The following is a 16,335-nucleotide window of genomic DNA, read 5'->3' as shown; positions in this document are numbered from 1 at the left end:
GAGTTCATAAGACCTTCCAGCACCACTCCTGCTGCAGCCTCAGAGCTGCTGGGACCCAGGGCCAGGCAAGACTCAGGAGTCACCAGGAACCATTTATGGCCCTGCCCACCCCGCTCAGAGCTGCTGAGCAATCTGCTCTATCCTCTGCAGCGTCTCCTCTGATTCCAGCTGCTCCAGGCTGAGCAAGGACAGGCCCAGCTGATCCTCCTGCAGAGAACAGAGGAAAGTAAGGGGGGGCACTGTCAGGAAGGGGCCTAGGCAGCTGCTGTACTTCCCTGACCACCCGCCCCTGATGGGCATTAGGGGTCAGAACATGAGGCCCAGGATGTTTGAATTTGGAGGTGTCAGTATAATCCACAGACATTCCTGTCAACATAAGAGCCAGCCAGGGAGTCAGAGGACGGGCTTTCCGCAGGCCAGCACAGTCTCAATGCCTGGTACCTCCTCACCCCGCCTTGCCTGGGCCACCTGCTGGCATCTGTGGCCCCTTGAATCTCCCCCTACCCCCCAGAGCCTGGCATGTAGATGCACAATAAACTTCTCTCTGTAGAGGGCAGGAGGACAAGCTGGGGTTGGGGAGAATCCAAGGGGCCTTTCTGGAGGAGGAGCTTAGCCTGGGAGGATGCTGGGAGGGGGATGCAGGCCTCACCCGGTGGAAGGGCTGTGCCATCTGCCGCAGGAAGTACTTGGCCACCTGGACACCCTCATCCACAGTCAGGTTGAGGTTGGCATCTGTGAGGTGCTCCTGGATCCAGCGGGGCAGTTTCCCCCGCTTGTCCCCACGGGCAAACCGCTGTGGGCAGAAGCGCAGGCCAGGGAGAGAACGTCAGGACCCGAGTTGGGGAGCGTGGGCCACCCTCCACCCTGTGACACCCCCCATCTGGGAAATGAACGGGCAAATAGCCTGGTTCTCGGAGGCTGGGGTGGGAGCACAGGGGCACCCCTGAACCTGCACCTTGTCGGCAAAGACCATGAGGCCGTAGTCCGTCTTGCCCCTGATGGCCCGACCCACACACTGGGCCGCGTGGCGCATGGCATCGAAGGTGAGAAAGTCATTCTCACGAATCTGGAACTGGTCCCGCAGGTATTCCAGCCGTGCCTGCAGAAACGAAGGATGAGGAGCTGGGGAGGTGGGGGAGCCATCCCTCCCCTGGCCCTAACACTTTGGGACTTCTGGGAGCCAGAGCTACTCACCTTGAGAATGCGACTCTGTGTGTAGACATAGGGGACGCCAAACATGATGACGGCCCGCCCGTAGTGGTGCACTGGTGGGCAGAGGAGAGGGGTCGAGGGGAGTTACAAGTGTGGCTGGTGGGACAGGGACAGCCTCACACGCCCCAGGATGCTGTGTCTGAGTGGGAGAGAGAGGGTGTGCTCCCGCCGGGTGCCTAGGGACAGAGGGGAGGGGAGGGTCCCTCTGTGCACCCAGGCTGTGGGTGGGTGGTCCCCCGCGGGAGCAGACAGCAGAGCGGGCAGGTGTTCGGAGAGCTCTGGGAAGACACCTGGGGAGGAAGAGCGAGTCCACTCACCAAAGTCGATTCCCTCAGACACTTTGCCCCGGGCCACTGACAGCAGGATGGCCCCGCGTCCATTCTCACAGGCCTGAGGTGGGGAAGCAAGATGCAAGTTGGATCACTCCTTGGAGCCACCTCCCCACCCCCTCCACGCTGGCCTCACACACCCACCTCCTGGTACTTCTCCAGGGCGACACTGGTTTCGGCACCATCCTGGGTCTCAATAAAGAGCAGCTTGTTCCTCTGGATGTTCTCAAGGATCCCCTGGGGAGGACCCAGGGAGGTCAGGGTGGGGGTGGCAGAGGGTGGGTTCAGGGCACGGCCATCCTGGTTATATCCAACTCTCCCGGGGACTCCTACATCACCATTTCTCTGGGCCTCAGCTGGCTCATCTGAGATGTGGGGAGGGAGGGTGGAATTGTCCAACCTTACTTCTTCGGGGGGAACTTAGTGATCTGGGTGGGGAACCAATCACTGCTGGATAAGTGGGGCAGGTATGTGGCCCAAGGGGGTGGCCAATCAGGGCACCCCATCCCCTGCCAGCGACTGGTGGACGGACTGACTGTGAGGCAGGCAGAGTCAAGCAGAGGCTGCTGTGAGAATTCCCATGTGACACTACAATACAGACAGTGTAGAGCCAGCGCAAGGACAGACACAGACCAGTGGGACAAAATGGAGAGTTCAGAAACACACAGCCACCTGTGCAGTTCAGTGGGGAGAAGTTTTACTGGAGCAAGTGGATTTCCAAATGGAACCAAAAAATGAACCTTGACCCCCTACCTTACACCATAAAGAAAGATGAATTTGAAGTACCTCATAGACCTAGATGTGAAAGCTAAAACCACAAGCTCCTAGAAGGAAATACAGCAGCCTCTCTTCATGACCTTGGGGTAGGCAAAGGTGTCTTAAATAGGACACAAAAGGCACCTGGGCTGTGGGGACTGGATCACCTTTCCGCCGTGTAGAAGCCACCTATTGAAGCACAAGGCCAATGTCCTGGCTGTGAGGATGAGGTTCCTGCCTCCCATGAGTGCCATTCCAATACTTGGATTAGCCAAGTTCACTCACCTCGCCCCAAAGTGCTTTCACCCACTCCTGAGAGCCTGGCCATGGTGTGCTCAGAGGCACAAAGTGCAGAGTGGCCTCCCCTCCCACCCAGGGCCTGGCTGTGGTGAGCCCTGTTTCCAGAATGCCCCACAACCTCCTCTGCCTACTTCCCTGAAGGGGCTCCTGCAGACCCTTGAGAGGCTTTGCCGAGTCCCAGTCCAGCCTTGATTCTCTAGAACCTTCCTGTAACCTAGATAGAGTCACACCTGCTACCTGGGCCTCCCCACCAGGCCATCTGTGCTGGAGGATCACAGGGATGGGGTAGCCCCAAAGAGCAGCAGAGGAGCAAGGAACCTAGAAGGTGGGGGTGACTCTGCCACAGGGTACTCCTCTGAGGGAGGGGCCCACATTGGGGCTTATGTCTGTGTTCTCAGCCTGATGTACTGGGGGCGGGGCATAGAGTGTGTGCTGCTTACACCCCATTCCTACATGCTGCATGCACTCTCCTGTCATACAGGACACCTGTCACCATCAGAGGGTAAGAGGAATGAAGCTGACACAGCAGTGCAGTGCCAAGGGCTGAGGAGAGCAGGTGACTCCCCTCCTGCAGTGCCAGGGGCTGAGGAGAATAAGTGCAGGGAGGGGGTGGCCAGGTATACCTGCTCATACCAGGAGGCCACGGTGCTCTCCATGTACTGGTAGCTGGTGAAGAAGGCCACGATGCCATCAGGGACCACAGCGGACATCTCCAGCAGGAGGTTCCCATAGTTCCGGATCACAGCTGCGAGGGGTCAGAGGTTAGGCCCTCTCCTGGCTCAGGTCCTCCCCCCTTCTGTCTTCGAACTAGGAGTTTCTGGAAACCCCACTGAGGCTGGCTGTCAGGCTATTCACACACATCCCCTTCCTCCTCCTCCCAGGCGTGTTTGAGGACCCTCCTTGCCACTTCCTGAAGTCACACCTGGCTATGTAATTTGCCATGGCCAATGAAATCAGTGCAGAAGAGGCCAGGTGCGGTGGCTCACGCCTGTAATCCCAGCACTTTGGGAGGTCGAGGTGGGTGGATCATCTGAGGTCGGGAGTTTGAGATCAGCCTGGCCAACATGGCAAAACCCCATCTCTACTAAAAATACAAACATTAGCCTGGCGTGGTGGCAGACGCCTGTAATCCCAGCTACTTGGGAGGCTGAGGCATGAGAACTGCTTGAACCCACAAGGCAGAGGTTGCAGTGAGCCGAGATCATGCCACTGCACTCCAGCCTAGGTAACAGAGCAAGACTCTGTCTCAAAAAAAGGCCATGTGTCACTTCCAGGGGAGCACCCTCAGGAACCAGTGCACAATTCACTGTGACCACTGTGATCCCACCTGTCACATCATGCTGCCTCTGACGCACCCAGCGGTGGAGGTTCCCAGGTGAGGAGACACAGGGCAGGCCCCCTACCAGCTCACAGTGGACGTGTCCCATGGGCAAGAAGGAAGCTCTGGGCTAAGCAACTAAGGCCAGGGATATTTGTTACAGCAGTGTGACTCAGCCCATCTGACAGATACACCTCCCTGTTGGAACCCACAGAAACCAGCCCCACTGGCAGCATACCAATATCCTCCCGGGTCTCAAATTTGGAGCTGATGGCCACCTGGTCATTGCCACGGCCGATGATCTGAAGAGAGCAACAGAGGTCATGATAAGCGAGGCAGCAGCAACTGCTCCAGCGTGTGAGTGCTGACCACCTGCTGGTGCTGTTCTAAGCTTTTTTTTTTTTTTTTTTTTAAATAGAGACAGGGTGTCACCATGTTGCCCAGTCTGGTCTTGAACATCTGGCCTCAAGCGACCGTCCCATCTTGGCCTCCCAAAGTGCTGGGATTACAGGAGTGAGCCACCACACCCAGTCTGCTCTAAACTTTATAAACACAGTGTCATTGAATGAACCCTCAGCTACCCTGTTATCTGCATTGCACAAATGACCTGGCCTCAGAAAAGGTGAGTTGCCTGCCCAAGGTCACACAGCAAATAGGTGGCAAAGATGGAACTGGACCCGAGTCTGTCCACACTCTCCACCAGCAGCTACACTCTAGCCAGCCCCAGGCCCCAGGCCAGCCGGATCCCGAAGAACACCCCTCACTATGCCGGTGGGCATCCCCGCCAGCCGGCAACCTCACACAACCACCATGCAGTGGGTGGTCATTACTGGTCCACAACCTCTGACAGGCAACTCCAAAAGCCAAAAGCTCTGAACACATTTCTTTTTCCAGTTGGGCACAAACTCATTAAGTAGCAAAACCTGCCCTGCCCTGAGTCTCTCTGCAGAGGCCTTACTCCTTAATGTGATGCTTCCAAATCTTTTACTGCCAAAATAGGAGTTTGACTCGGGGGAGCCACCCAGACCCCACTGGGGACATCACACACCACACAGCATATGCCTTGTCTCTAAAGGCTGGAAAATTCTGAATTCCAAAACAAATGGCCGCGTGCAGTGGCTCACACCTGTAATCCCAGCACTTTGGGAGGACCAGGTGGGCAGATCACTTGAGACCAGCCTGGCCAACATGGTGAAACCCTGTCTCTACTAAAAATACAAAATTTAGCCGGGCGCCGTGGCACATGCCTGTAATCTCAGCTACTCAGGAGGCTAAAGCAGGAGAATCACTTGAATCCAGGAGGCGGAGGTTGCAGTGAGCTGAGATCCGTGCCACTGCACTCCAGCCTGGGCAACAGAGCAAGAGTCTGTCTCAAAACAAAAAACCAGCCTTGGGACTTCAGATAAGGGACTGAGGGCCCATGTTGACATGCCCATGTTACAGAGATGGAGATGGACAGCAAGGCCCACTTACCTGGGTCACAGCCAGACCACGTACCCGGCAAAGCCACGTTAACCAAGATGCTAAGTGCCTACCTGTGCCAGACCCTGGGCTACCTAAGTGTTTTACCCCAGTTCTCTCAATCCTCTCAACCGCCCTGGGAGATCAGGGAGGATACATTCCTATTTCACAGATGAGAAAACTGAGGCTTGAGAGTTGTACCCACGGAGAAGCAGAATCAAGCCTAAGTCTGTCTGAGTCCCACACCCGGCCTCTTCAATGTAAAACTCTCCTGCCTGAGCAGTGGGGGAAGCCATGGAAGGGGGGCGGCCCCTTGCTCCCACCTCCCCTCCCAGTCCCAGCCCCAGCCTCTCCCACTCACCATAGGGCAGAGGCAGACCCTGGCCAGTGTCATGGTGAAGGTTGCCATGGTGACGGGGTGGAAGTCCAGGATCTTGGGGTAGATGTCCAGCGGGGACAGTGTCTGTAGGGGGGACAGTGGGAGGGATCTCAGCAGGACTGGGCAGAGACCAGGAGGCCCATGGAGGGAGGCCAGGGACTGGGAGGAACAGGAGAAGGGTCCTCACCCCAGACGTGATGATGACAGACTGGAAGCGCTCGAATACAGGTTTGATGGCCAGCGAGGCGTCCATGCAGCTGGAGAGAGATGAGGGCGGTGAGGGCCCGGAGGGCTGGGCCCCTGACCCACAGTGCAGTCACACCCCCACCGGGCAGGGTCCCACCTGAAGTGCAGGATGGGGTTGGCAATGGTTGGGGTTCTGTCATCAAAGGGCTCGATGATGATGGTGAAGCCTGCAGAGGGCAGGCAAGGATGGGTGAGATTCCCCCACTACAGCCACAGCGGCACCCACTCAGCCATTCCCTCTCCCGCTCCCTTGCTTCACCCCAGTCTCCATCCCATACTGCCTGGGAGTGAATGGGACCAAACATGAGCTGCTTAAGCCCCAAACTAGGCATCTGAGTCTAAAATACACCCCAGTCTTTCTGCCTCTCCACAGGGCCCACACCTGTGCAAACTTTCACGAAGGATCCCAAGTAGAGAGCGCCACAGCCCCGCCCACTGATCACTCTCCCAGTACTGCAGGGCCCCCCCAGCACCCACACCAAAGCCAGGAGCCAGAGCCTTAAGCTTTCTCCCAGGACCCTTGTTTTTGTTTTTTGACATGGAGTCTCGCTCTGTAGCCCAGGCTAGAGTGCAGTGGCGCGATCTCAGCTCACTGCAAGCTCTGCCTCCCGGGTTCAAGTGATTGATTATCCTGCCTCAGCCTCTTGAGTAGCTGGGGTTACAGGTACACCCCCCCTACAACACACCCAGCTAATTTTTGTATTTTTAGTAGAGATGGGGACCTCCAGTGATCCGCCCGCCTCAGGCTCCCAAAGTGCCAGGATTATAAGTATGAGTCACTGCGCCTGGCCTCCCACGACCTTTCTACCTAAGCCATCAGCAAAGCCAGGCAGCTCTGCCTCCAAAACCTACCTGCAATCTGACCACTGCCCCCGACCCCACCTGGGGCCAGCCACTATCACCTCCTGCCTGGACCCATCATCCCCTGCTCACGTCACGGCAGCCAGAGGGACCCTATGGAAACCTGAGCCCGGCCATATCACCTCCGCCCCCTGCAGAAGCCTCCCATGGCCCCCACATGCCTCCAGTGGCCTGGTGCCTGACCTTCAAAAATCAGCAGGCTCAGTCCCCCCGGCATGTTTACACTTGCTGGTCCCATGTGGCCTGGAAAACCTCCCGAGGTGGCTCCATTTGGTCATCTGAGACTGCTCAAAAGTCAACCCCTCCGAAAGGCCCTCCCCAGCCACCTTTTCTATGCAGACATATTCCAATGCAACAACATTTTTTTTTTTTTCTTCATGATAACTGCCACTTTCTGGAATTATTTCCTTGTTTATTTGACTGCATCTTTGCTACTGGTTTTCCCCTCTGGAATGTAAGTTCTGGGGGGTTAGGAATGAGATCTTTTTTGGTTCCTGCTGCTTCCACAGTGCTGAGCCTGGCCCGCTTGTTGAAGAAATAAATGAATGAATGAATTTATATATTCAGTTTCACGCAGTGAAAAAAAATCAAGTTGTCTGTGCTGGGGACACAGTGGTGACCAAGCCAGCCTTGCCGCTGCTTGCATGGGTTCGCAGTCCAGCAGGAGACAGACTTGTCCTCAGACAGGAATGACTGACAGTGGGCAGTGCTGGGACAGAGGTGCCCAGAGGAGGGGCCTGACTCAGCCTGGGGGTCAGGGAGGGTTTCCTGGAGAAGGAGACATCTCTACTAAGCTGAGAACCTAAGGATGAGGGGGAGGTGGCTGGGGGATGAGGAAGATGAGGAAGGATGCTCCAGGTGAAAGAACATGAGGTGTTGGCAGTTGGGAAACAGTGGATAGAGAACGACAAAGGCAGGGATGGAAGATGGGGTGGGACAGAGAGACAGAGGCAGAAGCAGCAGCCAGCAGGCCTCGCTACCCAGCCCCGGGGCAGGGGCCGAGATCTCCATCCTCCTGTCAGGCCCTGCCGCAGGACATGAGGCCTGATCTGGTTTCCTGGGTACAGGATAAACCCCCAGGAGGCAGACTGAACCCCTGGTGAGCTTCACGCTGAGGACGGGGAGGGAACACTGGCCCATAAAGCCTCCAGAATGATGGCCCTCTCTCGCAACCTGAAAATCTGAACATCAGCCTGTACCCCTCTTGTCCCAGGTCCCAAAACCCAGACACCATGCTCCCCACATCCCAGCCTCTACCTCCCACATCTCTCTCCAAACCATACCTTTCTCTCTCACCATGGCCACATCCTGGCCAAGGCCCCTCCCCTCCTGCTCAGGTCCCTGCCTGCCACCCAGTCTCCTGCCTCTAATCCCTGCCAGAAGAAATCTTTCTTTCTTCTTTTTTGAGATGGACTCTTGTTTTCGCCCAGGCTAGAGTGCAGCTGGTGCGATCTCAGCTCACTGCAACCTCCGCCTCCTGGGTTCAAGCAATTCTCCTGTCTCAGCCTCCTGAGTAGTTGGAACTACAGGCATGCACCACCACATCCAGCTAATTTTTGTATTTTTAGTAGAGATGGGGTTTCACCATATTGGTCAGGCTGGTCTCAAACTCCTGACCTCGGGTGATCCACCCACCTGGGCCTCCCAAAGTGCTGGAATTACAGTCATGAGCCACTACGCCCGGCCTATTTTTTTTTTTTTTTTTTTTTTTGAGACCAAGTCTTGCTCTGTTGCCCAGGCTGGAGTGCAGTGCCACAATCTTGGCTCACTGTAACCTCTGCCTCCTGGGATCAAGCAATTCTCTTGCCTCAGCCTCTCAAGTAGCTGGGACTACAGGAGCCCGCTACCACACCTGGCAAATTTTTGTATTTTTAGTAAAGACAGGGTTTTACCATGTTGGTCAGGCTGGTCTCAAACTCCTGACCTCAAGTGATCTGCCCACCTCGGCCCCCCAAACTGCTGGGATTACGGGCGTGAGCCACCATGTCCGGCCCCCGGCTAATTTTGTATTTTAGTAAAGATGGGGTTTTGCCATGTTGACCAGGCCAGTCTCAAACTCCTGACCTCAGGTCATCTGCCTACCTCACCATCCCAAAGTGCTGGGATTACAGGCATGAGCCACCACCTCCGGCACCCAGAAGAAGTCTTTCCAAAGCACAAATCTGGGCTGGGCGCAGTGACTCGCTGCGTTTTGGGAGGCCAAGGTGGGTGGATCATGAGGTCAGGAGATCAAGACCATCCTGGCCAACATGGTGAAACCCCATCTCTATTAAAAATACAAAAATTAGCTGGGCGTAGTGGCATGCGCCTGTAGTCCCAGATACTGGGGAGGCTGAGGCAGGAGAATTGCTTGAACCCAAGAGGTACAGGCTGCAGTGAGCCAAGATCACACCACTGCACTCCAGCCTGGCAACAGAGTGAGACTCCGTCTCAAAAAAAAAAAAAAAAAGCACAAATCTGACCTGGCACCTTGCTTGCTAGAACCTACCATGGCTTTCCAGTGCCCCCAGGAGCAAAATGATCAACTCATTACCATGCCCTCTAGTGTCAGCTGACCCCATAGAGCTTCTCTGGCCTCATCCCTTACCACTGCCCACGCCATCCTTCTCCACTCTGCAGCCCGAGGAAGTCTGTGAAAATGTAAATCTGAGCACAAGGCTTACTCAAGAACTATCTACAGCTCCCCACTGCCTTCAAAATAGAGCCCACACTTCCAAGCCAAGCCCCGCAAAGCCCTGTGTGTCCAAGTTCCTGCCAACAACCCTCTAGACTCTGCTGCAACCCTGATTCCAGCTCCTAGGAGGCCCAGCAGGGATAGAAAAAGGTGAGCTTACCTTTGGCGTAGGTGCTGACAAGGGTGGCAAAGTTAGCAAGGAGGGTGAGCGGGGAGAAGTCAGCAAGGTCGGTGATCTCCAGGGTGTGCAGCAGGGACCGCAAGCGTTCAGCACAGAATCTGGTGGGGAGGAGAGACAGGGTCAGGGTCAGGGTCAGGGTCAGATGGAAGCATGAACAGGACCAGCAGCCCTGCCTCCGCCATCATGGCAGTCACGTGCCTGTCTCCCCAGACAATGGGCACTCGGTGAGGGCGGGCAGTGGGCCTGTTTTGGAAACGTGCACCCCCACGCTATACATCTGCATGTCACACACAGCCACTGCTGCACGATGACACAGACAGAGCAATAATCAGACACCCCAGAGTCATGTGGTCACTTGTCATACCTGCTAGCACGACCTCCTAAGTGGGTTTTTTTTCTTCTCTTTTTCTTTTTCAGACGGACTCTTGCCCTGTCATCCAGGCTGGAGTGCACTGGCGCCATCTCGGCTCACTGCAACCTCCACCTCCCGGGTTCAAACAATTCTCCTGCCTCAGACTCCCGAGTAGCTGGGATTACAGATGCCCACCACGCTCAGCTAATTTTTATACTTTTAGTAGAGACGGGGTTTCACTATGTTGGCCAGGCTGGTCTCGAACTTCTGACCTGGTGATCCGCCCACCTCGGCCTCCCAAAGTGCTGGGATGACAGGTGCGAGCCACTGCACCCGGCCCTAAGTGGGTTCTGATCAAAACAACAGACTCACTATCACACCCAGAATCCCCCAGTCATGGCATTAATCCTGCATGGCCACATAGTCACGCATTCACATCCAGAACCTCTCCCACTGTCTCTCATGCACCTGCGGGGACACAGACAGTGTCGGAACCCCATGGGCTCACAGAGGAATGCAGTCATCACCCACATCCCGCAGAGTCCCACGGATACTCACGCATGGGACACACAGGGCCACTCGGCCACAACTGCACACAGGCAGCGCTGAGGCTCTCAGCCCCGGGGACGAGTCATGGAGCAGCTGGCTTTAAAGCCAGGCGGGCAGTCACACTTGCAAACCTGCCTCCCACACTTCAGCCCTCCCAGCCTGTCTCCTCTAACCCCAGGTGCCTACCCTGGCTGGTCGCTAGCTGGGGATGAGTCTGTCCCCTACACTGGGCCATGGAGCCTCTACGGCTGTGTCCCCAGCATGGAGCAGGCACTTGGGGAATGTGTATTGAGTGACCGAGATCCCCTCTTTGCCCTCACAAGTCTCCAATTCTGGGGAAGATGGGCAAACCCACACGGAAGGTGGCCTCACCCACAGAGGCAGGGCAGCCAGGGCCTTTGGAGCCCACAGGCCTGGCTTCAAGCCCCAACTACTGGGCACAGTGCTGTGCGGCTCTGGGCAAAGGCTTCCCCTCTGGGAGCCCCAGTGTCCTCATGTGCAGGGTGGGGATGCTGTACTGGGGGTACAATTGAGGTAAGGAACATAAAGGGCTTAGCTCCTCCTTAGTGCTCAGGACAGGGTAGCTGACTGGCTTCGCTGCTCTCTCATTAACCACCACAGAACCCTGTGAAGTAAAGATCCGACTCCTTGGCCGTTTTACAAAGGAGAAAACTGCAGTTTAGAGAAGACCCATGAGTTACCCAAAGCAGCAAAGGAAAAGCCCCCTTCTATCCCTGGTCATTCTCTGCCTGCCCTGTGCCTCAAGAGACTGACTCCCCCAAAATGCGCCCAGACTGCTCCATGGGGACGCCCCTGCCCTCAGACTTGGAAGATTAGAGGCAATGGTGGGAAGAGACATGGGCCGGGGCCTCCTCCCCCAGCTCCTAGCCTGCGAGACCCAGGTTCTGGTTTCTGCTCCCAGCAGGAGCCCCTGTCCAGGCCCCCACCAGCTGGTTCTCAACACACTCCCTCCCTGCCGCTGTGGCCTGGCTTAGCTCCCAGCTTTCACCTCCCACCACCCTCCTTGGCTCCTCCCCCAGTCCACTCCTCTGTAAATGGTGCTCCCACTACTCTCTCTTGGGTGGGGTAGACTCTCCAATCCAGCCAGGTGTTGCCTGCCAGGCCCCTGCCCAACGCAGGGACCCAGGACCAACTCCAACCTTGCTCCCGGACCTGCCAGGTTAGACCAGACAGGGTCCCACGTGCCTCGCCTAGCTCACTCACTCCTGAGGCTGGCAATGGTGATCCTGGGCTACAGGCATGGAGGACATGGCTCTGCCTAACCAGGACCTGCTGAGCCCCCATCCCCGCGCTGTATGGGGCCGCACCTGAGGGGCTTGCGCTGGATGCACACGCGCTGGGCCAGGCCGCTCAGGAAGGCGGGTGGGCTCTCCTGCACCACGTGCTGCACACGCAGCCGCCACTTCACGTACTCCAGCAGCCGCCGCAGGAAGCCCAGGAAGTGCTCCGCCGTGCGGATGGAGCCAGGCACAGCCTCTGCGAGGAGACGCTATCAGTGGCCATGGGGAGGTGGGAAAGGGACTAGGGGGCCGCGGGGGGTGGGAGCTCACCCTGCAGCACCTCGTCGGGCAGCACGGGGTTGGCCAGGTGGGCGTCCGTCTCCCGGGCGGCGCTGGCTTCCCGCAGCCCCTCCACCAGACGCCGGTACTCATCCCGCAGGCGCTGCTCGTCTGTCTCTTTGATCCTGCGGGAAGATAAGCTGGGGTTGGGGTGGGGCTGGCACCCCTGGGGACAAGTCAGACAGAGGCCAGGGTCCCAGGGGCAGGGCAGGCACCAGGGTCCTCCAGCCGTCCCCGGCCCCACCTGAGCACCGTCTTCTGCAGGGTCTCCAGGTTGCCCTGGCACCGGTCAAGGGTCCGGCGGGTGAGGTTGACGCTCATGGAGTCGATGCAGACGTTGTCTGGAGAAGGGGGACAGAGCCGGCTCAGACATGCCTGCAGGGGCCTCACTCAGAGGGGCTGGCGTCCCTTTGGCCCCTGGCGCCCCCCTCACCAATGTTGTGGGCCTCGTCGAAGACCACGACGGCCTTGCGGGCCAGTTCCTTGGACACCAGGTCTGCAATCTTGGGGTCCAGGAGGTAGTGGTAGCTATAAACCACCACGTTGGCATGCAGGATCTGGGGGGCCAGGGAGCAGGGTCACCAGGGCCCTGCCACCCCAACCCCTACCCCTGGCCACACTGGCCCATCATTCCCACACAGGCCTGCAGAGGCAGACACAGGCCAGGCAGAAATATGAGCAGATGGATAGAGACAGACTGACAGACATGGGCACCCATCAACAGGGAGATGCAGACAGGCAGACTCACAGCAAGCAACAGACAGGCATGGGCAGACAGTAGACGGGCGGGCAGCCCACATCCTCATACTCGCCCCTCTGCCCGCCCCACCAGCCTTCTCACTGAGTATCGAGCAAGGAAGTATGGGCACCAGCCCTGGCGCCGCCCCAGGGCCTTCAGGTCATCTAGGTTGTAGATGCCAGCGGGGAGGGGCACCTCGCGCCCATGGGCATCAAATTCCTGGGACAAGAGTGCCAGGGGTCAGGGAGGCTGCCTGCTCCAGGCCACCCATCCAGCCTCCCTCCCTCAGCCCTGCCCTCCAGGCACCTCATAGAAGCGGCAGTGGGGCAGGCTGGTGTCATGCTGGTACTGCGCTCGCACATAGGAGGCTGTGAGGCTGTGGCATTTCCCATCGACGTCCTTCCCAAAGCGCAGGGGTGTCACCTGGGGGTGTGGAGCATCTTAGCACCCAGACAGAGTAGAAACCCAACCACTCTTCAAACGCAGGTCTCCACACCTCCCAGCTGGCTGGGGTTTTGGACAACTTGAACCTCAGTCTGTTGCATTATTAGTTAAGACACATGGGAACTTAATGCAGGGATACAAGAGTAGTAAAACTGGACTGGGCGCGGTGGCTCACGCCTATAATCCCAGCACCTGGTGAGGCTGAGGTGGGGAGATCACGAGATCAGGAGTTCGAGACCAGCCTGGCCAACATGATGAAACTGAAACTCCATCTCTACTAAAAATTAGCCGGGCGCGATGGTTCACGCCTGTAATCCTAGCACTTTGGGAGGTCGAGGTGGGCGGATTACCTGAGGTCAGGAGTTCTAGACCAGCCTGGCCAACATGGTGAAACCCTGTCTCCACTAAAAATACATTAGCCAGGTGTGGTGGCACGTGCCTGTAATCCTAGCTACTCAGGAGGCTGAGGCAGGAGAATCACTTGTACCCGGGAGGCGGAGTTTGCACTGAGCTGAGATCGCGCCACAGCATTCCAGCCTGGGCAATAGAGCGAGACTCCATCACAAAAAAATAAATAAATAAAATAAAATACAAAATGAGCCAGGCAAGGTGGTGCACACCTGGAATCCCAGCTACTCGGGAGGCTGAGGCAGGAGAATTGCTTGAACCCAGGAGACAGAGGTTGCAGTGAGCCGAGATCATGCCACTGTACTCCACCCTGGGCGACAGAGTGAGACTCCTTCTCAAAAAAACAAAAAGAGAGTAGTAAAATTGTTACATTCTTACAACTACAAGTTATACATATATATTTTTGGAGACAGGTCCCTCTGCTACTCAGGCTGGAATGCAGTGGTGCAATCATGGCTCACTACATCCTTGACCTCCCAGGCTCAATTGATCCTTCCCCCTTCAGCCTCCCAAGTAGCTGAGGCCACAGGTGTGCACCACCATGCCTGGCTAATTTTTGTCTTTTTAGTCGAGATGAGGTCTTGCTATGTTGCCCAGGCCGGTCTCAAACTCCTGGCCTCAAGCAATTCTCCCACCTCAGTCTCCCAAAGTGCTGGGATTACAGGCTGAGTCACTGTGCGCAGCCAACCAAAACTAATATTTTAAAACACTAAGCCTTGAAAATCTTTAGCATATAGATTGAGGATAATTACTTCATCCTTGGAAATGCCAAAACACATGGAACCCTGGCAGGGCCTAAGAATCAAAGGAGGTCCTGCACAGTCTGGGACTCCCGTCACCCCTGACCTGCTCTGTATCCTCTAAGGCACCATCACAGCCTAAGGCTATCTTTCCCAAGAACAAATCCTTTTCCTACACCAAACGGAAAGCTCCAAGGCAGCCAGCCCTTCCCTCTCCATTTCCCCTTTCATCAGTCACCGAGGCCTGTGCTCTTTGTCATTCACTAGATATATTATTTCTCATATATTCTTACAAATAATGTGATGTAATATATAGTCTGTGGGCCCAGTGTGGGAGTTTGAGATCAGCCTGGCCAACATGATGAAATGCATCTCTATTAAAAATACAAAAAACTAGCCGGGCGTGGTGGTGGGCGCCTGTAATCCCAGCTACTCAGGAAGCTGAGGCGGAAGAATCACTTGTACCTGAGAGGTGGAGGCTGCGGTGAACCGAGATCACGCCACTGCACTCCAGTCTGAGCAACAAGAGTGAAACTCCATCTCAAAAAAAATAAATAATTAAGTCTAGACACGATGGCTCATGCTTGCAATCCCAGCACTTTGGGAGGCCAAGGTGGGCGGATCACGAGATCAGGAGTTAAGAGACCCGCCTGACCAACATGGTGAAACACTGTCTCTACTAAAAACACAAAAATTAGCTGGGTGTGGTGGAATGCGCCTGTAATCCCAGCTACTCAGGAGGCTGAGGCAACAGAATCGCTTGAACCAGGGAGGCAGAGGTTGCAGTGAGCCAAGACTGCGCCACTGCACTCCAGCCTGGGTGACAGAGTGAGACTCCGTCTCAAAAAAATAAATATATATATATACACACACACACATATATGTAAGTATATACACATATATACATTCTATGAGTTACCACATGTAAAGTATTCAGAACAGTGCCTGGCACACAGTGAGTACAGTGTTTTTTTTTTTCTTCTGAGACGGAGTTTCACTCTTGTTGCCCAGGCTGGAGTACAGTGGTGCGTTCTTGGCTCACTGCAACCTCCCTCTCTGGGGTTCAAACGATTCTCCTACCTCAGCCTCCCGAGTAGCTAGGATTACAGGCATGTGCCCAACAAACTTTTGTTTTTTTTTTTAGTAGAGATGGGGTTTCTCCATGTCGGCCAGGCTGGTCTCAAATTCCTGACCTCAGATGATCCACCCACCTCAGCCTTCCAAAGTGCTGCGATTACAGGCGTGAGCCACCATGCCCAGCCAAATACAATGGTTTTATAGCATAATTTAATAACAATTAATATTGTATTTGTCATATATTATGTATATAAATATCATGACAATTTCTTTTTTTTTTTTAGAGAGTCTCACTCTGTCCCCCAGGCTGGAGTGCAGTAGTGTGACCTCAGCTCACTGGAACCTCTGCCTCCTGTGTACATGCGATTGGGATTACCGACGTGTACGCCACCACCCCTGGCTAATTTTTGTATTTTTAGTAGAAATGGGGTTTTGCCCTGTTGGCCAGGATGGTCTCGAACTCCTGACCTCAAATGATCTGCCCACCTCAGACTCCCAAAGTGCTGGGACTATAGGTGTGAACCAACACACTCAGCCTATCATGAGAATTTTTTTTTTTTTTTTTTTGAGACGGAGTCTCGCTCTGTCGCCAGGGCTGGACTGCAGTGGCCGGATCTCAGCTCACTGCAAGCTCCGCCTCCCAGGTTCACACCATTCTCCTGCCTCAGCCTCCCGAGTAGCTGGGACTACAGGCGCCCGCCACCTCGCCCGGCTAGATTTTTGTATTTT

The 16,335-nt window shown here is 55.7% G+C and overlaps 1 protein-coding gene across 1 annotated transcript; it reads right to left on the bottom strand.

The window, feature by feature from the left end:
* Positions 1 to 72: 72 nt before the first annotated feature.
* Positions 73 to 13,387, bottom strand: ERCC2 (ERCC excision repair 2, TFIIH core complex helicase subunit). Its single transcript, XM_017874371.1, has 18 exons — positions 13,244 to 13,387; positions 13,040 to 13,156; positions 12,632 to 12,755; positions 12,443 to 12,539; positions 12,190 to 12,323; positions 11,947 to 12,115; positions 9,697 to 9,815; positions 6,099 to 6,168; positions 5,943 to 6,012; positions 5,738 to 5,839; positions 4,154 to 4,217; positions 3,221 to 3,342; positions 1,686 to 1,778; positions 1,530 to 1,602; positions 1,195 to 1,265; positions 956 to 1,099; positions 650 to 793; positions 73 to 207 (listed from the first exon to the last, which is right to left on the bottom strand). Exons 4-18 carry the CDS (start codon positions 12,517 to 12,519, stop codon positions 115 to 117), a joined length of 1,545 nt encoding a protein of 514 aa, XP_017729860.1. The 5' UTR covers positions 12,520 to 12,539; positions 12,632 to 12,755; positions 13,040 to 13,156; positions 13,244 to 13,387; the 3' UTR covers positions 73 to 114.
* Between the last annotated feature and the right edge of the window lie 2,948 nt (positions 13,388 to 16,335).

The sequence above is a fragment of the Rhinopithecus bieti genome, unplaced genomic scaffold (genome assembly GCF_001698545.2).
Source record: "Rhinopithecus bieti isolate Rb0 unplaced genomic scaffold, ASM169854v2 scaffold_7888, whole genome shotgun sequence".
Lineage (NCBI taxonomy): Eukaryota > Metazoa > Chordata > Mammalia > Primates > Cercopithecidae > Rhinopithecus > Rhinopithecus bieti.
Note: the sequence above shows the minus strand (reverse complement) of the source record. Positions and strands in the feature narration are given on the sequence as shown.